General features: G+C 35.6%; 2 protein-coding genes across 2 annotated transcripts; both read left to right on the top strand.

Moving 5' to 3' along the window:
* The first annotated feature begins 908 nt into the window (after nucleotides 1-908).
* On the top strand, nucleotides 909-9,439 carry LOC101018463 (olfactory receptor 4F3/4F16/4F29-like). The gene is made up of 2 exons (XM_021940925.2): nucleotides 909-2,100; nucleotides 7,852-9,439. The coding sequence occupies exon 2, from the start codon at nucleotides 7,876-7,878 to the stop codon at nucleotides 8,872-8,874; it is 999 nt and encodes a 332-aa protein (XP_021796617.2). The 5' UTR covers nucleotides 909-2,100; nucleotides 7,852-7,875; the 3' UTR covers nucleotides 8,875-9,439.
* A 7,746-nt stretch (nucleotides 9,440-17,185) lies between these two features.
* On the top strand, nucleotides 17,186-23,210 carry LOC101016681 (olfactory receptor 4F6-like). Its single transcript, XM_021940926.2, is given in 2 exon segments — nucleotides 17,186-20,965; nucleotides 20,968-23,210. Coding segments are annotated over 2 exon segments (918 nt in total). The 5' UTR covers nucleotides 17,186-20,835; the 3' UTR covers nucleotides 21,756-23,210.
* The last annotated feature ends 2,849 nt before the right edge of the window (nucleotides 23,211-26,059 follow it).

The raw sequence follows: 26,059 nt of genomic DNA, 5'->3' as shown, positions 1-26,059 counted from the left end.
AAGAAGACATTCATACAACCAACTGACACATGAAAAAATGCTCATCATCACTGGCCATCAGAGAAATGCAAATCCAAACCACAATGAGATACCATCTCACACCAGTTAGAATGGCAATCATTAAAAAGTCAGGAAACAACAGGTGCTAGAGAGGATGTGGAGAAATAGGAACACTTTTACACTGTTGGTGGGATTGTAAACTAGTTCAACCATTATGGAAAACAGTATGGTGATTCCTCAAGGATCTAGAACTAGATGTACCATATGACCCAGCCATCCCATTACTGGGTATATACCCAAAGGATTATAAATCATGCTGCTATAAAGACACATGCACACATATGTTTATTGCGGCACTATTCACAATAGCAAAGACTTGGAATCAACCCAAATGTCCATCAGTGACAGACTGGATTAAGAAAATGTGGCACATATACACCATGGAATACTATGCAGCCATAAAAAAGGATGAGTTTGTGTCCTTTGTAGGGACATGGATGCAGCTGGAAACCATCATTCTTAGCAAACTATCACAAGAACAGAAAACCAAACACTGCATGTTCTCACTCATAGGTGGGAACTGAACAATGAGATCACTTGGACTCGGGAAGGGGAACATCACACACCGGGACCTATCATGGGGAGGGGGGATGGGGGAGGGATTGCACTAGGAGTTATACCTGATGTAAATGAGGAGTTGATGGGTGCTGACGAGTTGATGGGTGCAGCACACCAACATGGCACAAGTATACATAGGTAACAAACCTGCATGTTATGCACATGTACCCTAGAACTTAAAGTATTATAATAATAATAATAAATGAAAAAAATAAATAAATACAGTCAAGGAAGGTTTTTACAGAAAAGCTATATTTATGTGAAAGCTTTGTGATATCACAATCCTCTTATACTTTAGTAATTAATATGTTATAACTTGACAGTGCTCTATAATGGAAAATTTCTGTAATCTAAGGGCCTGGGTTTTGGGCCTTGTGGAACTCAAAGCATCTAAAAAATCAAAATTGCTAAAGTTAAATTTAATTTTATATTCTGTGGTTTCTCAAGTAGTTACTCTTTCTCCTTCCAGCTCTGCTTCCCAAGTATTTAAAAGTGCTGGATTTCTCAGTCAGTTACTCCTATTGACTTATTTTAAAGCAAAAATATTTCTGTACATTCATCCAAGACATCATTACACTTGATACCCAGCAGGTACTTTTCTTCTATTCTTTTGTACTTTTTATTCCCTGGGTGAAAATCAGTGTAGACTCTGAGGTATAATTTCCAGGAAAATCCAATCAAGAGAGGACAGGCTATTCCCAAGACTCGGTACCATCATTTGGTCACCAATATTCAAGGTTGTTAAGTAGAATCTTTTTTACTTGCAAAAAACAACATAAGACTCTTTGTTTTGGAAAAGGTTACAACCTCAGTCAGAACATGAAATTATCATCTTCTGAACCTAGAAAAATGCTCCTACTTCATGTACTATACTGTAAAATGTATGTAAAACAAATGTTTTACAGTTTAGCAGACTAGACATTAATCTAACCTATCCTTGGATAGTTGATCTATCTCTGAGTATTGCTCAGTAAATATTTCTCCTCTTAATTTAATTTATAATTTAATTCTCATTCAACATGTTCACTGCATATGTATTCTGGGCAAGGCGTGGAGGAGAGTATCAAAATGAACAGACTGTGACTGTTGCTGATGTTTTTGGGGAACTGTTTTTTGGGGAAGGTGACATTAAATTAGATCTTGAATGAAGAGTGGGATTCCAAACAGAAGAACATATTTCAGGAGGAGGAGGAAACACCATAATATCTTCATTCTTTCTATTCCTTGTTTCTTTCAACTCTTTTATTCTGTATTTCCTTTTAGCTTTTCACAGTAGATAAATTCCTAAGTGATGTCATCAGTCTCTGTGTTATAAACTCCCAATTTTTGTCATTTTTAGTTCTCAGCATTACTTAAACTACTTTTTCTTTCTTTCTTTTTAGAAATTGTAACTCTCATGTAATTCAAGCTGTTTTATCTTTTCACAAAAGGAATTAACCCATCATCTGAGAAGAATAGATTAGATTCGTTGGTTTAACTCAGGTAAGACACAGTTTTGGGTCCCACAGTGCTTCTTTGCAAAGAGGACTAACGGCATTTTCATCGAGTATGAATCATTTCAAGGCTCAGAGAAGATTCATCTGTTGTTTTTTTATTGATGTTATACAGACGAAGAAGACAGTAAAATAGGGTAAGCATCAATTATCATTTAAAAACATTGCCATAGGGAGCTGAGATCAGGTATAGGCAACATTTTAGAAGCTGAGTTCTGAGTTGTTGACGTCCCTTATTCTGCTGTGCAAGGAGGGCAGGGTGAGAGCGGAGAGTTATAGCTGCCTGGAATAATCAGGAAGCATAGCACAGTTAGGGACATATATAACTAAAATAAAAATATGATGAATCAAATTTACATAAACCCAGGCAACTGCATTGATTTCCTCCTATGACTTCATGTAGAGCTGGCTCAATATTAAATGGGCTAATTGAAAGTATCTGGAAAGAATAATTCTGAAGGCTAAGAACTTAGAGGAGACTAGATCTGTGAGAGAAAGATGTAGTAGAAGTTATTGGACAGCCAAAGGGGAAGTTTGAAAGTGGTAGATACCACAGTAGGAGTAGATGATGGTATGGCAAGAGATGGTAGAGGAGCTGCAGATAAGGCAAGAGACACTCAAGACCCACTTTGCCTTCATTGAAATTCTGTTGAGTACTCAGATAGTAAAAGATACTTCTGAAAACTGTCTGCCCCTGAAAATAATCTTTGACTTTAGATTGTCGGTGACCTACAGAGTATCATAGTGAAGAATGCTTGGAATCTGAAGTCAACTTGCTCTTTAATGTTTTTCTTTAAAGAGAAATGCATGTGTACCGTAGAAAATTTATAAAATAAAGTAGGAAGAAGAGAAAAAAAACACCTATAGTCCCTCCATAGAAAAATGGCAACTGTTAAAATTTTGACATTTCCTTCAGATAGTCTTTTTTAATCATTTGCATTTTAAAAAAGCAATTGCAAAATTGGGTTTGAATTGGATACTTAGGTGTGCAAAATCAGGCAATCCATATAATCTATTCAAGTCCTTATTTTCTAATCTGTAAAATGTGGATCATATTACCTTTCCTACATTCTTCATGGGCTATTTTATAACAAAAAATATGAAAGATTTTTAAAGGCTATAAACTGTAAGGAAAAAAGCAAATCCATGGTATAAATTTTGGTATTTGTTTCCTGGAGGAAATGTTAATGAAAAGGATAAAAAGTAACAAGCAGCATTTATGGTAGGACAGAACTTGAGAAAATTGACTTAGTTGTAATTATGTGAGAGAATAGGAGCATTCTCAATTCAGATGAGTTTTTAACTGAAAGGGCTAATCATCAGGACTAATGATATTCTAACACAAAATATCTTGATTTCCAGAGGATATAGTACATCTATAATATAACATTGTTTTCTAAAGCCCAATATGAGATCAGAATTAACAGAAGTATGACCTTCAAGATTCAGGAAATAATTGGATTATATTTGTAGTTAGAGAGACCCTTATTAATGTTTTATCACCAAGATTTATTAGCACATTCCTTAATGTGCTAATGTGCTAAATGATGTGTAGATAGTGAAGAGAATCAGAGAAGAACAACCAATGTGTTTAAAAGGGTTGAGAAAGGAGATGGTATTAATAACAGAAAAGTGTTTATTATGGATATCATGAAATTAAGGAGAGGTAAATAGTTAAATAACTCTATGACTGAGTCATTGACTAGTAAGTTTAGTTGATGGATTTTTGGGCATGATTTCACTCGTATAAAAGACCACTATCTGGAGAATAGTAGTAGTTTCTATCTCTACAGAGGATTTAGCAGAAGTAAATCCTAAATAATCGTCCTTAGTAGATTATGTCTGAGGGTTTGTAAAGGAGTAAAGAAAACAATTTTGAAACACTCAACAGAATGCCAAAGCAGATTTTGAGATTTGTAATTTGTGTATATTTAAAGTTTGTGCACTGTGCATTTAGGTATGATCTGCTCTTTGGTCTCTAAGCAATGATGATTCTAGTTAGAATGCTTTTTTTTTGTTTGTTTGTTTGTTTGTTTAGACGGAGTCTTGCTCTGTCGCCCAGGCTGGAGTGCAGTGGCCAGATCTCAGCTCACTGCAAGCTCCGCCTCCCGGGTTTACGCCATTCTCCTGCCTCAGCCTCCCGAGTAGCTGGGACTACAGGCGCCCGCCACCTCGCCCGGCTAGTTTTTTGTATTTTTTAGTAGAAACGGGGTTTCACTGTGTTAGCCAGGATGGTCTCGATTTCCTGACCTCGTGATCTGCCCGTCTCGGCCTCCCAAAGTGCTGGGATTACAGGCTTGAGCCACCGCGCCCGGCTCTAGTTAGAATTCTTATTTGAAGAGATATCCTCTTTAGATTCAGCCTGTAGAATAGACATTACCAATAGGAGAAGATGATAAAAGTTTTGCATATCTCACTATCTACATGATTTCTCAGACAGTAGGAGATGGTGAACAGTGTGAAATAATGCAGAGAGATCATGAGGATTAAGATTTAGTTACTCTAAGGTATTTGGTGATTCTCATGAGACCAGTTTTAGAAACGTGGAGGCAAGGGGGTCATCGATTGGCAGTGGAGCAGATAGTATTAGGAGGAATAAATATTTCTGAAAAGTAGGAGTATAAAGGGAGATTATACTAGCAATATGGTATAAAGCCAAATTACAGCAGTAGATTCTAGATTAGGAATTTGTATTTTCAGAGGTAATGAGACCCACTGAACAGTTTTTGGCAGTGCTAGTTATACGATCAAAGGGCTACTTAGGAGAAGTAATCTCATGGCCATATTCAGGAGAAATTGAGAAGTCAGTTGTCCTGAATTATAGGATTTCAGTAATGGTCACTGAAAACAAATGAGAGACTTGAGAGGAGCAGGACAGATGAGATGCTTGTGATAATATAGTAAATCTTGAGGAAAACTGCATTGGGGATTAGAGAGGTAATTATAGGTTTTGTTGTTGTCATGTGAAATTTATATGTGCATGTAATATATAAATATCTAGGTAATAGTGCTTAGTAGGCTGAGGGAAATACGGCTGTATTGTTTAGGAAAGAATTAGGGGATGAATGATATACTTACTCAGATTCAACTAGAAGTTATATGCTAGCAATACTACTAGATCTTTCCATATATATTGCCTTTCACATAGTGGTCAAGTTTTAGGGGGAGGGTATAATAAGACCAAACAGAAAGCCCATTACAGGAGGAGAACGAGGCAAGATCTTAAATAACGCTCTTATTTATGTAGTGAAGGAATGATGAAAAACTAGCGAATGACAAAAGGAGAAGTTTGAGAGTTAAGTGAACTACCAGACAAATTTAGTGCCACTCAGGATGTTTATAATAGTGTCATTACGGCTAACAGTGTTGAGTTCTTGCTGTGTCAAAAACTGCTCTAAGCTCTTTACCCATAGCAAATTTTGAGGCCAGAACTATTATTACTCAATTTGATAGTATCTTAGATACAATGAGATAGATACGTTGTCTAAGGTTAGGGAAAAATGGGAGGGTAAATGGTTAAGTCATATTTAAACCCAGGAGTTTGACCAGTTATTCATTTTTAACAAATATATTACCTGTCTGCCCAGATTATTAAACGTAAGGAGGAAAGCACATGGGTTTAAATAAACTATCTAATACCCTAAATTGAGATTTGAAAAGATTAACATGATTGAATTTTTATTTTAAATTGTCATTCTTTGTTATCTTGTAGAGAAAATTTTACTTGTCTTCAAGGTCAGCCTGTATTGTGATGGAAAATATTTGAGATGAGTTCAATTTTAAGTTTGGATCCTTAAAAAATATCAGATTCTCACCAACTTTTCTTTAATTGCTTCATCACAAGCAATAAGTTAGAATATTGTCATTGAGAATTAGAGTTTACTTCAAACCCAATACGGTGGTATTTATTTATTTCAAAGATTTTTTAAGGCACTTTTGTAAAACTCAAGTAATTATTACAACAACACAACAAGGAGCCTACCGCTGTATTTTAGATGGCATTTACATCTCTGGAGAGATCAGAGTGTACAAAATAACAGACTAGGCTGGATATATTGAGTAGTTGTTGAAATCAGGTAGTTGGCATGTATTTCTGAATGTTCTTCTCAAATCTCATAATTTGTATGCCTAAAGCATATATTAAATATATGTAGTATTAGGCTGATCTTTGATACAGGGCTGCTGGTAGAAGCAGATACTTATTTTAATAAAACATAATAATAGCATGCAAAGAGATTCAAGTGCAACATAGACAAGATTCTTTGGAGCAGAGCAATTCAGAAGATGAATTTAAAGACAGTATGATTTAAAAAAAAATTTTTTTTTTGAGATGAGGTCTGTATGTGTTGCCCAGGCTAGAGTGCAGTGGCTATTCACAGGTGTGATCATAGTACATTACAGCCTTGAATTCCTAGGCTCAAGTGATTCTCCTGCCTCAGCCTACATACTAGCTGAGATTACAGGCATGTGCCACTGTACTTGGCTTAGATGATTTCTTTTTAATTTTTTTTAGAAACAGCATCTAGGTCTGTTGCCCAGGTTGGGATAGCCTTGCACTCCTGGACTCAAGTGATCCTCCTACCTTACCTGCCAAGTAGCTGGGACTACAGACATGTACAATCATGCCTGGTTAATCTTTTTATTTTTTGTAGAGGTGGGGTCTCACTATGTTGCCCATACTGGTCTCAAACTCCTGGGCTCAAGCAATCCTCCTGCCTCGGCCTCCCGAAGTGCTGGGATTATAAGCATGAACTACTACACCTGACCAGATGATTATTTTTGAAATCCAAATTTGAGGCTGGAAGATTAGGTGCAATGTATATCTTAAAGCACATAGGATAAAGATAATGAGATGAAAATCATGAAAGAAAACAAAATAGGAAGGACAGATACAGGAGGTATGAAAATCAATACGTAAAACCAATAGTAATTCCAGAAGGATGAAAAAGAATTGACTTAATTGAAGAGGAAAGAGGAGAAAAGTAAACAGGGGAGAAAAGTATTTTGAAGGTGTCATCTTAATTGGTGTTTCAGCAAAGTAGAAAGGAAACAGAACATGTTGTTGAGGAAAATAGTTGATGTATTTTAAAATAAGAGTGCAGAATTGTATCACTAGAAAAAGGATAGTAACCATTAAGAGAATAGAAAAGTATAATAGCACTTCCAACTTAATCAGGAGGTAATGAAATGAATATAGTTTTAATCAAACCAACAAAAATTAAAAAGTGAAATAAGTTATCTCTTTTTGCTGATGACATGATTGTCAAGCTACAAAACCCAAGATATTTCAGTAAAAAACTACAAAGTGTAGTAAGGTGGCTACATATATACAAAATAAGTAACTTTTACAACAAAAATAAATAACTTTTCCCAATGTTTGCACTTTTCATTCTGTAGCATTTTTTTCCATGTAGAAATTAGGAAGAACAAGTCTCTCTACTATCTGATTTATCTCTCTTTAAGTTTGTAGATGACTTTATTTACATTTTCTCTTCTTAATTATACAGTAAAGCCCAAACTATATTTGAGCCTACATGATTAAAGAATACCAAGTATCTAAGTGTGGAAAAAATTCTGGGGCTGGCTCTCCATGAACCTTGTACTATGTAAATTCTAACTGTATAACATGGCAAGATCACCTTGTAATCTTGAGCAGAGTAGTAGACATTTGTGTCATTATTCCATAGCCAGAATGCCAATTTCAACTTAAAAATTATGTTTTTCTTCCTTCATTCTTCAGGTAACTTCAAGGTCAGCCTTGCACATGAAGTTGATGAATGGAGAAAATCACTCAGTGGTGTCTGAATTTTTCTTGTTGGGACTCACGAGTTCTTGGGAGATTCAGATTTTCCTTTTTCTGTTTTTCACAGTGTTTTATGTAGCAAGTATGCTGGGAAACATTCTCATTATGCTTGCTATAATCTCAGACCATCGCTTACATTCCCCGACGTACTTTCTGTTGGCAAATCTCTCCTTCATTGATACAGGTGTTTCCAGCATTGCAACCCCAAAGATGGTTTATGACCTTTTCAGAAAACATAAAGTCATCTCCTTGAAAGGATGCATTACTCAGATGTTCTTTATTCACACTGTTGGTGGTACAGAGATGGTGCTGCTCATAGTCATGGCCTATGATCGGTATATTGCTATCTGTAAGCCCCTCCACTACCTGAACATCATGAGCCTAAGAACATGCATTTCTTTTACGGCTGTTGCTTGGACCATTGGACTCATCCATTCTGTGGCCCAACTGGCTTTTGTTGTAAACTTACCCTTTTGTGGCCCCAACAAAATGGATAGTTTTTATTGTGATTTTCCTCGGTTTATCAAACTCGCGTGTATAGACACATACAGACTGGAGTTTCTGGTCACTGCCAACAGTGGTTTCATCTCCATGGGCACTTTCTTCATCTTGATTGTGTCCTACATCTTTATTCTGGTCACAGTTCGTAAACACTCTTCAGGAGGTTCATCCAAGGCCCTGTCCACTCTCACAGCTCACATCACTGTTGTGGTTTTCTTCTTTGGTCCTTGCATTATTGTCTATGTGTGGCCATTTCCTACCTTACCTATAGATAAATTTTTAGCTATCGTTGATGCCCTTATTACTCCTTTTATGAATCCTGTCATCTACACATTTAGAAATAAGGACATGAAGGTAGCAATGAGGAAACTGTTTCTTAGGGCTTTCAGTATCAGGCAGAATTCTTTTTCTCCCAGTCCAAAAAAATCCAGATTCATCTTGACTATTCTTGGAAATTAATCTTTTTAATTGAACATTTCACAAATCATTTTAGTTGAGTTAGTGTTTTTCAATATCTACTGTGAAATCTCTCCTCAACGGATTCTGTTCTGATCTGGTCAGTTCTTCACGGGGAACCCTTGCTTTAAGAATCCTGAAAATATTGATGAGGAATGAATTCACTCTCTGAATGTAGCTTCCTTGTTTATTTTTGGAGATTTTGGTGATAGTGATTGCTAAAATCTCACATACTGGGCACATTTCCCATTAATACCAAATTTTGGATGCTGTTCTCCTTGGCATGGATTCTCAAAGGTTTATCTCTTCTAATTCACGTGTGTACCTGTATTCATGTTTTCAGTTTCTCAGGGTCTATATACTGAGGGAAAAACAAAGTAAAGATAATTGCTTAGATAGCTTCGAGTATTTGAGGCTTTTGCCATCTTAATTTGTTCAGTTATAATTGGAAGGTAAAATTTGAGGAAAATCATAGAGAGACAACTCAGGAAACTTTAATATTATTAACCAAGAAAACATTTCGAGACCAGAAGATGTAAATTGCTTTACCACACAATGTGCATGATAATTATTTTTATCCCAATTATTTCCTAAACAAGTTATTTTTTATATTTTTTATATTGAAAAGTATATAAATATTAAATGATTATAAATGGATTAAATATTTTGGAGACGAAAAGAAGAAACACTGATTTATTAATAAATAAAAATGCAAAATATTTCCATTTTATGTGAACCAGGTTCATAACTAAATAAAAAGCAAATGATACATATGATTGCACCACTGCACTCCAGCCTAGGTGATAGAGTGAGACCTTGTCTTAAAGAAAAGCAAATACAAAGTGTAGAAATTACAAAATATATTACAAAACTGTCTATAAATGAAGAGATATAAAGCTGTAAATTAAGAAATACATTAAACTTTCCACATGATAAAATTTACATAATTATTCAAAGAATATACTATTCAAAAATAGTATAAATAATTGTTCAAAGAGAGTATTTCAGTGCTTCTCTGGGTTACCAAATAAGTCGGAGTGGCTGTCATGTGAACCTGCTATTATTCAAGTGTGGATTAAACAACCTTTTAGGAAACTGGCCTGCTCTTCATCAGCTCCAGAATGACCTGTAGCAATCCTTGTAGTGGCAGCAATAGACTGTTAGTAAGGAATTGGAAGCATAATGTTGAAGGCCGAAAGAAATATTACTGACAAATCTTCACCCTCTCTCCCACACAAATTTGCCACTGAATCTTAGCTATAAGATTAAACCCTCTTGAACTTGAGAAAAGATGTGTTGGCATTCCTGTTTTGTACCCCTTGCTTTTATGCATTGAAATCTTTCATCCTAAGTGTTGCATGCGTCTGAAATATCCTCCCATATTTCTAACACTAGTCCTGGCTTCTTTCATGAACTCCAGACGACATAACTGGAAAGAGCAATTCCATATATAACTTTTATGAAACTTGTCACCTTCCCTGTAGAAACTGGAGTTTTCTGCATTCTCACCCAGATTGGTGATACCACCCAGTTTTTTAAAGTTAGAATCTTGGTGACACAGAGATTTTTTTTTTTTTTTTTTTTTGATACAGAGTCTCACTCTGTTGCCCAGGCTGGAGTGCAGTGGTGCAATCTCGGCTCACTGCAAGCTCCACCGCCCGAGTTCATGCCATTCTCCTGTCTCAGCCTCCCAAGTAGCTGGAACTACAGGCGTCTGCCACCACACCCGGCTAATGTTTTTGTATTTTTAGGAGAGACAGGGTTTCACCGTATTAGCCAGGATGGTCTTGATCTCTTGACCTCGTGATCTGCCCGCCTTGGCCTCCCAAAGTGCTGGGATTAGAGGCATGAGCCACTGCGCCCGGCCTTGTCTGTTCTTTTTAATATTGCTTGTATTTGTCCCTTTCTCTTTCTTTTTAGTGTCATTTTCTTGGCCTAGGATCTCCTATTCCTTACCTCCTAATCGGTCTGTGGGCATGGAGCCTCACCTCCCCTTCCTCCCAGAATCTTCCCCAGAAAGCCACCAGAGGGATCTTCTGTAATGTGAGCCTGATAATATGACTGCCCTCAGAAACCACCTACCGTATAGGGTTGGAATTCTTTTACTTCTCCAGATTTCTTGTATAGGATTGATAAAATCTTGGTGTTTGTATAATCTTAGATATTTTGACGTCACATTTTGACAAAGCATGTAAAATCGTGAGCACCAAAACCTGGTCTCTCTGGCATGAATGGGGACCTTCAAGAATTGATGTTTCTGGTACACATTATAGCATAATATGGCCCATAATAAGTTGAGATCACTGGTTGTGACTCTGGAAGACAAACGTTGAAAACTAGCTTTACTGCGTGCTATAGGATATTGCAACACTATGGGGATTGGAGTGCGAGGGCTGCCAATCTAGGAGAGCATTCAGAATGCAGAAAACTGGAGAAGAGTTTGTGGAAATCATTTCTTTGGGATGAGCTTGAGTCGACATATAATGTATGCTGATACCACTGATAGAGATCATGAGGTAAAAAAACGTGATCTAAGAATCTTTAAATTTTGATTTTTCTCTGCCAGTGCTCTGTGACTTGAAGAAAGCCATAATTTCTGGAGGAAGATGGATGCCAATATTCCTAATAATGTTTGACCCTGAGTCTGACTTGAAAATTTCATTGGGTTTTTGACAAATTTTCTCAAGATAGCTTTACAGATAAGATTGTAAAATGTAGATTGGATGATAATAAAATGTAATGGGGTCCCAATTATCTCAATAATTATGTTCTAAATGTGTATATCAGAGGAATTTTGCCTATTTTTGAGGATTCTTCTTTTTTAGAGCAGTTTTCTGATTACAAAATAATACAAATCTATTAAAGACATTTAGAAAAATATACAGAAAGTTTGATCATATTTGAATAATACTTTTATCAAGGACCAGTGACAAACAGGCACGTAGATGTCTCTGAGCTTAGATAAGAATAGAATCAGAAATATGAGTTTCTTCTTCTTCTTTTTTTTTTTTTTTTTTGAGACAGAGTCTTACCCTGTCACCCAGGCTGGAGTGCAGTGGCCGATCTTGGCTCACTGCAACCTCCACCAAGTGATTCTCCTGCCTCAGCCTCCAGAATAGCTGGTATTACAGGCGCTTGCCACCACGCTTGGCTAATTTTTGTATTTTTAGTAGAGACGGGGCTTCGCCATGTTGGCCAGGCTGGTCTCGAGCTCCTGACCTCAGGTGATCCACCTGCCTCAGCATCCCAAAGTGCTAGGATTATAGGCATGAGCGAGCCACCGTGTCCAATCATGAGTTTCTTATTTAAAGATTGTTATTAGCTCTAGCAAGAGCAACAGCTAAGGAAAAAGTTTAAAAGAAAATAAAATTCATCAACTGTGTGATACAGTAGACAGTGTTATTAATAGCTAAAATACTTTCTTGAAGATAGAATTCTCCTGGTTCTAGTAGATTAAGAATTTTGCTTTTCTGTTAAGAACATTACTTACTAATAGAATAAAAAATATGAGTTTCTTCTTTTTTTGAGGCAAATAGTTTCAAAATTATTTAGATTATTGTATAATGAAGTAATAGTAGTGTAAAATTTATGATGTCTGAAAAACTAAAACTTGTTTTATGAAAATTTCGTTATAATCAAAACCATGAAGAAACAATTTATATTAATAGCATTAAGGTAGATAGATACCCTGAGATTATGTATCAAAACTTGTTTTCCTGCTGCAGAAGAAATAAATTTGGAGAATTTATTTTCCAAAAAGACTCAAACAATGTAATAAAAATAAGTCTATGTCAGGATGACAAAATGAAGGCATACTTAGAAAATTTGTGAATAACATAAAAATGAAAAAAAGATTGGATGACAGAACAAAGTTACAAAAGCACTCAGATGCATCACATTAAAAAAAATGAGAGCAGGAAAAATAAATATGTGAAATTCTATATTCGCATCTAAAAAACAAATTTGCAGAAGGCTATTCTGGGTCGTTTGCCTCTCCATATAAACCTTTTTTAGTTTATTGATATCCTCAAAATAACTGAGAGTTTACTGAGACTTTTTTTTTTTAAATCATGAATGGGTGTTGGATTTTTCTCAAATGGTTTTCCTGTGTCCGTTGATATAATCATGTGTTTTTTTCTTCTTTAGCTTATTGATTTAATGGATTACATTAATTGGTTTTTGAGTGTTGAGCTAGACTTGCATAGCTGGGATAAATCTCACTTGGTCATGATGTATAGTTCTTTTTATATACAATTATCCCTCAGTATCTTTGCAGGATTATTTCCAGGACCCCTGTGGATACCAAAATCTAGATGCTGAAGTACCTTATATAAAATGTCATAGTATTTGTGTATAACCTATTCACATCCTCCTGTATACAGTCATGTGTTGTATAATGATGTTTCAGTCTACAGTGAACTGCATATATTATAGTGGTCCCATAAGATTATAATAGAGCTGAAAAGTTTCTATCACCTAGTGATGTAGCCATTGTAACATTGTAGTACAATGCATTACTCGCCTGTTTTAAGTGATAATGGTACAAATAAACCTACTATGCTATCAGTCATATAAAAGTATAGAACATATAATTATGCACAGTACCTAATACTTGATAATAATAGTAAATGATGATTTTACTGGTTGATGTATTTACTATATATACTTTTTATTGTTATTTTAGACTATACCCGTTCCACTTATGAAAAAATCCCCGCTAACTGTAAACGTGCCTCAGGTGGGTCCTTCAGGAGGTATTCCAAAAGATGGCATTGTTATCATAGAAGATGACAGCTCCATTCATGTCATTGTCCTTGAAGATCTTTCAGCAGGATAAGATGTGGAGGTGGAAGGCAGTGATATTGATGATCTTGACCCTGTGTAGGCTTAGGCTAATGTGTGTGTTTTTGTCTTAGTTTTTAACAAAAAAATTTGAAGAGTAAAAATAAATAAATAAAAAGCTTACAGAATAAGAATATAAAGGAACATTTTTGCAGAGCTATACAATGTGTGTTTTAAACTGTTATTACAAAAAAGTCAAAAAGTTGAAAAGAAACGGAAAAGTTTATGAAGTAAAAAGTTACAGTAAGCTGAAATTAATTTATTATTGAAGAAATAAAAATATTTAAAAAATAAATTTAGTGTAGCCTAAGTGTACAACGTTTATAAAATCTGCAATAGTGTAGTATAATGTCTTGAATTTTCATATTCACTTACCACTTGCTCAGTGATATACCCAGAACAATTTCCAGCTCTGCAAGCTCCATTCATAGTTAAGTCTTTACCTTGTATTCTGAATTTTTATGGTGCCTTTTCTATGTTTAGATACGTTTAGATACGCAAATGTGGTATTTGACTTTGTTTTTGAGTTGTTTCACTTAAGATAATGGTCTCCAGCTCCAGCTCCGTACACGTTGCTGCAAAAGACATTATTTCATTATTTTTTAAGGCTGAATAGTATTCCATTGTGTGTGCATATGTGTAAGTTTATATATATATGTGTGTGTGTGTGTGTGTGTGTGTGTATTCCCACCAAATAAACCCATTAAAAAGTGGGCAAAAGACATGAATAGACATTTTTCAAACAAAAAACCATACAAATGGTCAAGAAGCATATGAAAAAATGCTCAACATCACTAATCATTAGATAATGCACATTAAAACCACAGTTGTCATCTTACTCCAGTGAGAATGGCTATTACTAAAAAGTTAAAAAATAACAGATATTGGCGAGGATGTGGAGAAAAGGGGAAGCTTATATGCTATTGATGGGAATGTAAATTAGTACAAGCTCTACGGAAAACATATGGAGAGATCTCAAAGACCTAAAAATAGAAGTATCATTTGATCCAGAAATCCCACTACTTGGTAACTACTCAAAGGAAAAGAAATCATTGTAATCAAAAAGATAACTGCACTTGCATGTTGATCACAGCACTATTCACAATAGCAAAATCAACCTAAGTGTCCATCATGGATGATTGGACAAAGAAAATGTGTTTCAATATCTTTTATAGATATAGACGTATTCGGATTCTTGTGTGAGTTTTTGTAGATTGTATCTTTGAAGGAATTGGTTCATTTCATCCAGGTTATCCAAGTTGTGGGCATAGAGTTATTTATAGTATTTCTTAATTTTTTTAATGTCTGCAGGATCTGTAGTAGTTTTTTCTTTCACTTCTGATATTATTAATTTGTATCCTTTCTTGTTTTTCCTTAGTTAACATAACTAGAGTCTTACTGATTTTATTGATGCTTAAAAAACCAGCTTTTGGTTTTGTTGATTTTTTTCATTTTAAAGAATAGTATTTTATTGAATAAGTTTTTTTCACAGAAAAATAAGCTTTAATCTACAATGAATGGCAGATTATACAGCAGAAAGCAATTTCTCGGTTTCCCACACTGATGGAAAGATTTTTACTAAGTAAAAAAGCCATAAAATTATATTCACAAATATAGTACTCTGTCTCAAAACATTCCACATGATTATTCACCATACTAATACCATGACATAAGATTCAGTCATTTGGTCAGGTTAAAGTGTAACAGTAATGAAAAAATGCAAAAATCTAACATAAATTACATTAAAACCTTTGTTACATCAAATCAAAGATGCAAATTTCTTACAAAATACAGAAAAATCGTAAAATATGTAGTAATTTAAGTTATTACATTAAAGATACAGAATAAGAAAGTAGTAAACTCCAAATAAACTATAGGTGTATCTGCAAACTTCGGACTTCAAAACAGAATCTTACCACTCAAACATTAATTTAGCATTTATCTATTTGTTTGTTTGTTTGTTTTTGAGACAGAGTCTCACTCTATCACATAGGCTGGAGTGTGGTGGCATGATCTTGGTTCACTGCAACCTCCACCTCCAAGGTTCAAGCGACTCTCCTGCCTCAGTCTCTTGAGTAGCTGGGACCAGAGACATGGGCCACCTCGCCCAGCTATTTTTGTAGTTTTGCAGAATTGGGGTTTCACCATGTTGGGCAGGCTGCTCTCGAACTCCTGATCTCAGGTGATCCACCTGCCTCAGCCTCCCAAAGTGTTGGGATTACAGGTGTGAGCCACCACGCCCAGCACATTTGTGTAATTTGAGGACACAATTGTCCCTTGATTTTTTGTATTGGTTTTCTGTTTTCAATTGTATTAATTTCTACTCTAATTTTTGTTATTTCCTTTTCCTGCTTACTTTGTATTTAATTTACTCATCTTCTAGTGTCCTAAGTTGAAGCTTGGATTATTGAGTTTAAAGCTTCTTTTTCTACTATATGCATTAAGACCAATAAATTTCCCTCTAAGCATGCCTTTTGCCACATCCCACAAATTTTAATACATTGTATTTTCATTTTCATTTCATTTAAAATATTTTTAAGTTTCTCTTGAGATTTCTCCTTTGACACTTGTGTTATTTAGAAGTGTGTGTTTAAACTCCAACTGTTTTAAAATTTCCAGCTATCTTTCTTTTGTGGATTTCTAGTTTAATTTTATTTTGAACTGAGAGCTTGCTTTCAATTTTGAAAGATTTTTGCTACGTAAATAAATTTTAATTGCCACATTTTTCTTTCTTTACAATATTTTTAGGATACATCTCCATTGTCTTCTGTCTGGATTTTGAATTAGAGTTAGAAATATTTTCTCTACTTGCGGATTATAGAGGAATTTACTTAGGTTTCTTCTAATTCCTGTTTGTTCATTTAAAAAGTCTTTAGACTTCTGCATCCTTTGGAATTTATTTTGGTATAGTGCCAGAAGTTGGTTTAATTTAACCTTTTCTACACATAGTTCTCTAGCTCCTTAGGTCATTTATTAAAATGTCCATATCAACTGATATGAGAGGTTGTCTTTATTGAATACTACATTTCCACTGGCAATTTGGGATATTTCATTGTCTATTTGGTGCCAGTAATCCATTTGTTTATTCCTGTAATTTTAAAAAAACATTGTAGGAGTCTTTAAAATATTTTATTATGTGTTAAGGCTTCCTTCCTCCTCTTCCACTCCAGGTTTTCACAGCTCTTACTTGTTCTTTCAAATGAAATTTATAATCAATTTAGCACCTCAATGAAACTTGATGATACTTTAATGGAATGGTGCTAGGTTTAGAGATTAACCTAGGGAAAATTCACATCTTCATATTTTTCTTTTAATTCTTGCTTTTTTATGTGTCTCTTTTCCAAAGTGTTTCCCACTTTAAAATTTTATGCTTAAATCTCGGATTTTCTGGAGTTTCCTCCCATCCCTAACTGTCCTCCAAAGGTTTGGAGGAAATATTAAATTCAAATACTAGTGCTCTGGCACTAACTAGAGAGGATGACTTCATAAAATAAACTCTTTGGAGTATTCTTTCTTTGTATTTTTAAAATAAAAATTGATAGATAAAAATTTTCTATTCAAAAATTATAAGAGGTTATTTAGATATCCAGTTCCTTTCCCAGAGGTAAGCATTGTTACTTTTTCTTTTTTATTCTTTATATTCGATTGCTTGTGCATATATAAAATATTATATCTTGTCCTTTCGTTTTAAAAAATATAAATGATTTCCTGCTGTTCAGAGGCATTTCATATCTGTAGAAAGAGAGCTTTCCCAAACTTTTCTTATTGTTTCAAATTATTTTGTTATATATTCTATAATTTATTGAGCTAATTCTTCATTGATGAACATTTTCTCCAGTCTTGTATAAGTACAAATATCTTAAAAATTATTTTGTCTAACAAAACGCATACAAAGTCACTAACACTATCTGACACAGAGTCCATTTTCAAGTTTTCTCAGTTTTTACAAGGATTTTTTATAGCTTTTATTTTTACCTTTGATATATCTATGAACAGTTATTTCATGTTTTAGATTTCTTCCCCTCTATTCCTCTTTTTAAATTAAATTCAAGTTTTCTTAGATTGTGATTAGAGTATGTTATTTGTACTATTTCCAATTTTTGAGATTTCTGGTGGTGTAATATATGGTCACATATATGGTCTCCGTGGATATTTGAAAAAAAAAGAATAATCTGTTTTAGGTTTCAGAGTATGATGTTACTTAGATCTACATTATTACTTATGTGCTTTAGGTCTTTTATATTAGTCTTATGTTTTTGATCTTTTTTTCCATCCGTTTGCGATTCATTTATAGCTTTCTCTGTTGGCTTGCCAGGATTCTGGGTGACAATTCCCTTGGATAAATGAACTTATATTGGTGATCCCAAGTCTCTGCAGTATCATTTGGTCAGTACTACCTGTGTGCCAATTAGTCATATCTTTCACAGTAATAGCATTTTTATAGTTTGTGCATGAAGCAATGGTAGTTCTAACCACAGTTGAATGTGGTTAAATCTTTGGAAATAGACACACCTTTGGTCTTTAAATAAGTACATTAGTGGCAAATATAGAAATGGCTTAGGGGCATTGGCTTACAGTGCTCAAGTCCCCAAGGGTCAGTACTGAATAGATGTTTCTGATGACAGGTTTGTTTTGTATAGAAATTAATTAAATATACCTTGTACAAAGGAAGCAGCTTCGGTTGAGCTTAATGAACAAGAATCAATACAAATGAGAGAAGAAGGACATCCAATCAGAATCGAAAATTACTTTTCTTTCTTTCTTTCTTTCCTTCTTTCTTTCTTTCTTTCTTTCTTTCTTTCTTTCTTTCTTTCTTTCAAGACCTCATTGCTATCTAAAGTTGAAATCCAAAAAAGGGAGTTAGCGTGGCTATGAGGCAATCTTGTAAGTGGGAATAGAATCTGATTTGCTTTAGTTCTGGGCTTTATTTTATTTCTTGACATGCAGACAGAGCACCTTTATTTTCTTCATTCATTATATTACACTAGAAACTGAGTCTCTTATGGAAAGCTGAAGGATTTTATGTGGATCAAGATAATGGCAGTCTGGAAACTCAACCAGGATCCTCTGAGCTGCAGGTTATTATACGAATTCACCTTCTGCTACTATGTTTATTTAAAAAACCAGGATAAATTATGGATGCATTTGCAGTAGCTTAAGAAACCCAGATGCAATGAATACTTAAGGACAAAGCTATCTCCTTCTCTTTCACTTAAATCTGCCTAGGGTGCTGAGGATAGAACATGGGACATTCAGAAATGGACTAAGATATATCATACAATCAGAAAGTCATGAGGAAGAAACAGTTTTCTTTCCATACTGGCTGAGAGGTAGACCAGAGTATCAATCTCATTTCTACATCTTATGTTCTATCTTGTTGCTTCTCCACTCTTGGTCTTGATTTCCCTAATGTAAAAAGGAGCCTATAATACCAACTTTCACAGATTTTGTAGACATCAAACAAGATAGTGTATATGAAGCAGTCATTGTTGTGTCTTGCACATGGTGGCCACTGTTTTTGTTTTACCTTGGTTATCATTATTTCCACAGAAAGCTCATCAAACAATGCTCCAGACTGGGAGATATTCCCTGATAATGTCTAAGTAATTCTTTAAGCTCAGACATGAAGCTGTGTATTGAAGTAAATTAGCTCCATCTCTTAAAGTGCAGCATAGATTCTGTTTCCTTTCTGAAGACAGCTCTGATCACCCTGGCTCAGGAGTATCTTTTCTACTTCAACAATTTTATGATCATATTATATTTGAAATTTTTACACAATATATTTTTTATTGTTCACATTGTGTGTGCTCAGATGTAAAATTCTTAACAGTAGTAAATATTTTAATACTTCTATAAGTAAATAGTGCCCATTGTGCATGGGAGGCATCTAGTAAATATTTATTGATTGATTACAAGTGGTTATGATAAAGGGCAAAATAAATGATACAGCAGATTTATATCTGCTATTTAGCAGATTGTAGATTTATATAACATGCTAATTGAGTCAAAAAAGGAATTAGATAAGAGGGAGATTACTGTGAAGAGATAGTCGTGTATGGGATATGTGACTTACAACCAACCACAAACAAGGGAAAGAAATAGTGAATATGGGAGCTACCCAATGCAGAAAATACCATCATTATGGTGAACTTTGTTACATACTGGGATAGCATAGGATTATAAAATAATAGTAATTGCAGACTTGGAAGGATTGTCTCCACCCCTTTATTTTATAAATAATACAACTGAGTTGAAAAAGTGTCTCAAGTGTAGAGGGAATGGGAGGAAGAACTTGGTCAAATTTCCATGAGCTTAGGGCTAGGACTTGATCATACTTTTCTGATTCCAAGTGTAATGTCTTTCCACCATTCCATGAACCATGAAAAGTTAGCACAGCCAATGAATTTTAGATATCAATTATGTGGAATTGTTTTTGCTATGTTGCATGAGCTCTATTCATGTGTAGATCCTGCAGCGTACATCTCTTTCCTGGCCTTGTCCTTCTCCACCATATGCTGTCACTGCTCAGGCTTTGTGATCACCTCCACTCCCTGGGCTGGGCTACAAAGGTGGGATAATTTTAGGGTTTCTACATTATTTTCTCTCCTTATGAGGAAAAGGTGAATATAATCTGATAAACCTACAATAGCATGAGGCTGAACGTGAGAGAGTATGAATAACCATAATATATTGCACATGGAAGAAATAAAAAAGGTAAGAAAAATAAAGGTCATCAGAAGTTGCTTGAGGTTTGGGGACAACTATGGCCAGGACAAACTGTGAGGGAGAAATCAATGAGTTCATCTTCATTTCCTCTTTTTTTCCCTCATGTTATTCCAGTGCATTTAGCGTTTGTTTTTGCCTCATCTTCTTTTATCACAACCTGTAGATTGTTAGGGAGTCTAGGAAATTGGAAGCAGTGCTTTGTGACAGTGAGTTACTGCGTATTTTCTGCAACTACAGTTTAAGGGGGTTATATAGAGATGTTTCGGCTCTGTGAGTTAAAGCAACATTTTTCCTTACAGTTTGAAACTCATGCAATCAGACACTCCCCACAAAGTGTGACTTTCTCTTTACTCTCCTTTCCAGGTAATGTTATAGTCAGCTCTGCTCACAGAGGCAATGGATGGAGCCAACCTCTCTGTGGTGTCTGAGTTTGTGTTCCTGGGACCCTCTAACTCATGGGTGATCCAGCTTCTTCTTTTCCTCTTTACCTCTGCGTTCTACATGGCAAGTCTGCTGGGAAACCTCCTTCTGACTCTAACTTACACTCCCCTATGTATTTCCTGCTGGCCAATCTCTCCTTTCTTGACCTGGGAGTTTGCTCTATTGCAGCCCCCAAAATGATTTATGCCCTTTTTAGAAAATGCAAAGCCATCTCTTTTGGGGGCTGTATAACTCAGATCTTCTTTATTCATGCTGTTGGGGGCACGGAGATGGGGCTGCTCATAGCCATGGCCTTTAACCAACATGTGGCCATATGTAAGCCCCTCCACTACCTGACCATCATGAACCCACGAATATGCATTTTAATTTTGGCTGCTGCCTGGATCCTTGGCCTCATTCACTCAGTGGCCCAACTGGCTTTTGTCATAGACTTGCCCTTCTGTGGTCCTAATGTATTGGACAGCTTTTGCTGTGATCTCCCTCAGCTCATTAAACTTGCTTGTACAGAGACCAATAGACTGGAGTTCATGGTCACAGCCAACAGTGGACTCATCTCTGTGGGGTCTTTCTCCATATTAATTATTTCTTACATCTTCATTCTGGTCACTGCTCAGAAACACTCTTCAGGTGGTTTATCCAAGGCTGTCTCTACTTTGTCAGCTCATGTCTCTGTGGTTGTTTTAGTTTTTGGACCATTGATTTTCTTTTACATCTGGCCCTTCCCCTCATCACATTTGGACACATTTCTTGCTATCTTTGATGCAATTCTCACTCCTTTTCTGAATCCAGTCATCTATACGTTGAGGAACAAGGAGATGAAGGCAGCAATGAAGAAACTTTGCCATCAACTTGTGAGTTACAGGAAGATGTCCTAGCTATTCTAAAGATAAACAACAATGTAGCTCTGCACTTGAAGACAATGGAAACAATAAAGTCAACGAAATTTATATCTCAATTACTTTTGTGTACTAGGTTACATTTAGGCATTTACCATGTTATTGTGTATCTCTAGTACTCTAATCAATAATGATAAAGGGAGCTAACATTGGAGGCTTCTGTGTTTCAGACCCTATGCTGGATGTTTAATAGAAATCATTTAATATTCATGACAACTCTGTGCAGTGAGTATTTTTACCTCAATAATATTTTTTATAAGTTAAGACATGCTGTCTGCTCATTGTCTTTGTAATTACTATGTGAAATGTTTCAAACCTAAGCTATCTTTCACCGAATTTCCCGCTTTCATTAATCTTCTCTCTCAAAAGGTGCCAAACAGAGGATGTGTTCAATAATTCAGTGTTGGAAGTTAGTGTATTATTCCTCTTCACTGTTATACTTTCCCTGTTTTGAATTGCTTACTGTCCTTTTCTCAAACTACCTACCAAACTGTCATAATGCCTAATTGCTTTCATTTCACTCACTCTTGCTTTAGTATCTGCTTGCTTCCTGTATCCTTTGGCTACTTAGAGAACTGTTGCTTATATAATAGAAGTATGGAAATTTAGAACTGGAATTTGAGAGATCATTTGTTCCAACCTATTATTTTATAGATGATTATATTCAGACACAGATGTTAGATGATAGATTTGAAATGAGAATTTGGTTTCCTCACTTTTAGATTAAAAAAATTTAAGCCCACTTATTGATTTAGATTCTTGAGCTTTCCATTAACAAACTGTACCTCTGCCCTTCTATTGCCTTTTTATTTCTGACCCCAGTGAGCAGAAGAGACACCAGTGAGCTCATTATTCTTTTTTTTAAAATTTCAACTTTTTATTTTAGATTCAGTGGTACATTTGCAGGTTGTTACATGGGTATATTGTGTGAAGCTGAGGTGTGTGATACAATTGATCCTATCACCAAGATAGTGAGCATGACACTGTTTCCACTGTCACTGATTTCATATGGTTATTTGTTGTTTCCAAGTTCCTTCTTTATTTGCAGCCCAACAAGAAATTTCTTGAACCAGGTTCTGGTTATTTTTCAAAATGCATGATTATATCATCACTCATGTCTGGTTTCATCCATGGCTTTTATTTGTGTCACTTACTTAAAAAATCCATAATTAAACAGTATTCCTCTGTCTATATTGCTTTTCTACTCTACTGAACACTCCAAAGAGCATTTGCCATCGCCTTTCTTTCTTTCTTTTGTTTTTTGAGAAAGGGTCTTGCTCTGTCACCCAGGCTGGAGTGCAGTGGCGATCACGGCTCCATCTCCCAGTGGCAATCACAACTCAAATGATTCTCCCACCTCAACCTCCAAAGTAGCTGGGACCACCGGCGTGTGCCACCACACCCAGCTAATTTTTTTATTTTTTGTAGAGATGAGGTATCACTATGTTGCCCAAGCTGGTCTTAAACTCCTGGGCTCAAGCTATCCTCCCACCTCCACCTCCCAAAGTGCTGGGATTATAGGCATGAGCCATTGTGCCCAGCCTACCATCACTTTTCTTACTGCTACCAAATCTAGCAGTTATCTTAAATAAGCTTCAAGAATTTCAGGCATGAATAGTACTCTTTTTTGTTTGTTTGTTTTAGAGGATCATGGTTTCCTTGAATGAAATATTGGGGATCTTAGAACTTTTTGGGACCCCAAAATAATATAAGCCACAGTCTTTCTGTTCTATAAACAAACTTTTTGATTTATAAATAAGTAACTATGACGATATTACACTAATACCTACTTACTTTAAAGATTCTTTAAAATGTCACGTGTATACTCAATATATCCCTGTAAGTTGGTGATTTTTGGTAGAACCTTGAAATGAATCCATCTTCTTAAAGAATTGACTATTTCAGGATTCTTTTAGGAAGTTATTTTACTCTTTTATATTCACTTTTCTTCTTTTTTAAATTTTGGACTTCTTTAAAACTGTTAATTCACTTGTAAAACTTTTGTTAGGACAAACATATGCTAAGACATTAACTTAACGAAGTGAGAGATGTTTCTGTTTTAGTAAAATTAACCGTTGACCAAGGGTTGTCTAATTGAACAGTTATGATGTGCCAGGTACTATCCTAAGTTGTTTCCATACCTTAACTCATTTAAATTTCACAGCAACTGGGTAGGTAATATTCTCATTCTTCTTTTACAGATGAGGTAACTAATGCACAGAAAGATTCAGTAACTATCCCAGGGGGACATAGCTGGTAAGCAGTAGAGCTGTGACATAAATTCAAGCAGCTCCTGCTGCAACATCCTTGCTCCTAATCACCACACTCCACTACCTCCCAAGGTGGTTCAAAGACCCTCTGGGAAAATCTGAACACATTTTTCCTTTCTACACTTACTAGCATAAATGGTACCATAAAATATGCATCAACTCAATAAAATATAATGCTATTCAAGATTTCTGTTCTGTCATTTAAATGTATCATTAAAATAGCCATATATTTACTATTCAAAGGAGTTAAGATTCAGAAGCAGCTTAGGTACTAAAATAATTTTATAACTTTATCATATTCAAATAAAATTTTGCATAAGTGAAAGACAATGCACCATCTGTGCTTTGGAGATACTTAGTCCATGATAGCATAATTTTGTTGCAGGAAAAGAACGAAGCCTCAGGAACACCTCATGCGGTTCCTTCACTCTCATGGAACAAGAGAGTTTGCATTAGTCCAGGCAGACGATAAGCCAATTTTAATGACTGTCTAACTGACAGCTGGAAATGACTGAACAAATGATACACTGCTTCTTGATTCTATACCATTAGACATGTCCAAAGTACTCCAACAAGAGCTTAAAGAAAAAACACTAAGCTTCAAGCACAGCTCCTTCTGGTGTATACAAAACGCTTCCTCCTTAGCTAGTATATTTAACCAGTAGAGCTTCTCTCCTCCTCCCAGCTACCGTTTATTAAGTGCTGTGTGCCAGGCACTATCTAATTTACACATAAAAATTATATGGAGCAGGCGTTGTTATGTCCTCATTTAGAAAAGAAAATCTGGAGAGGTAAAACGATTTGCTATCACTTTGCCCAAAGTTTCCCTGTTACATCTTTTAGGTGCTATGTAGAGTAGGATCCGAGACATAGTCATCCCTGTGCTAATGTCAGCCTGTTTGCAGCAGCAAAACCCAGATCTGTGGTGATGTGGCATGAATCCTGCCATTGGGTAATTTTAAAGACCTTGCGTAACTTCAAAGACCTTGCATACTACTCCTAATCTGAGGATGAAGCTATTCTGTTCCAACTCCAGTGCTAGAAGAATCATAACATTGCTTCTTATGGAAAGTAAAATTTAAGAACTGTGTCTCAGGCTAAATAAACAGAATCTAGGATACCTTTATAGACTATCTATGATAGGTTACCAGGTGAGCTTTTATTTTATAACCGTCTGGGGAGGAGGCAGGGACAGAAACAGAGACAGGGATGATTGGCAGAGAACTTGGGGGAAGAGACAGTGATTTGGCAGCCTTGCATGGAAAGATCCTCTTGTATTATGCCTCAGTTTTTGTTATGCCTTATGTATTCTCAGATTTCCAAAGGAGCTTAAAGCTTCTCTACACTCTACAATCATTTTTGGTGGTGAGATTTTCTTTAGTATCCATTTCCGAGTACTTATCACAATAAACTATCAAAATAAACTATTTGGGCAAAGCTTTCTGTTTTCCTCAAGTTACCCCTAGGGAATGGGCAGGGGAATTAACAGTAACCAAATATCTACTACACTTCAGGACCTTCATATGTATTCTCATTAAAAACTCATAAAACCAATGCGGTAGGTTTTGCTATCCCTGCTTCATAAATGAGAAAGCCTCAGCCTAGAAGTCACACACCTAGAAAGTGATTGACTTGGGGTTAAAACCAAATTCTGTCAGTTTCTTAGTCACAGCTTCTTGTTGCAAGTCACAGATATAGGAAAAGGAGACTTATCTTCACGCAGAAGTATTTGGTGGAATTCTAGAGCAGAACCACCAGGAACTGCAACATGAATGGTGAAGGAGAAGGAACTAAACCCGCTATTTCTTACGATGCTCTGAGGTTGCGGGCCTCTCATTTGTATTTCTTTCTGTGTCCCATCCCTGTAGCTACATCACTTTAGTTTAAGGGACCAGCAGAAGTTGACCAGCATTTATGAACCCCAAATTTCAAATTTCCAAGAGGGAGAATATGATTCGTTAAGTGAAGTCAGGACCCCCAAGATGCAGGGACCTTTCTGTGGTTGACTTATAG

The sequence above is a fragment of the Papio anubis genome, chromosome 7, assembly GCF_008728515.1.
Source record: "Papio anubis isolate 15944 chromosome 7, Panubis1.0, whole genome shotgun sequence".
Classification (NCBI taxonomy): Eukaryota; Metazoa; Chordata; class Mammalia; order Primates; family Cercopithecidae; genus Papio; species Papio anubis.
Note: the sequence above shows the minus strand (reverse complement) of the source record. Positions and strands in the feature narration are given on the sequence as shown.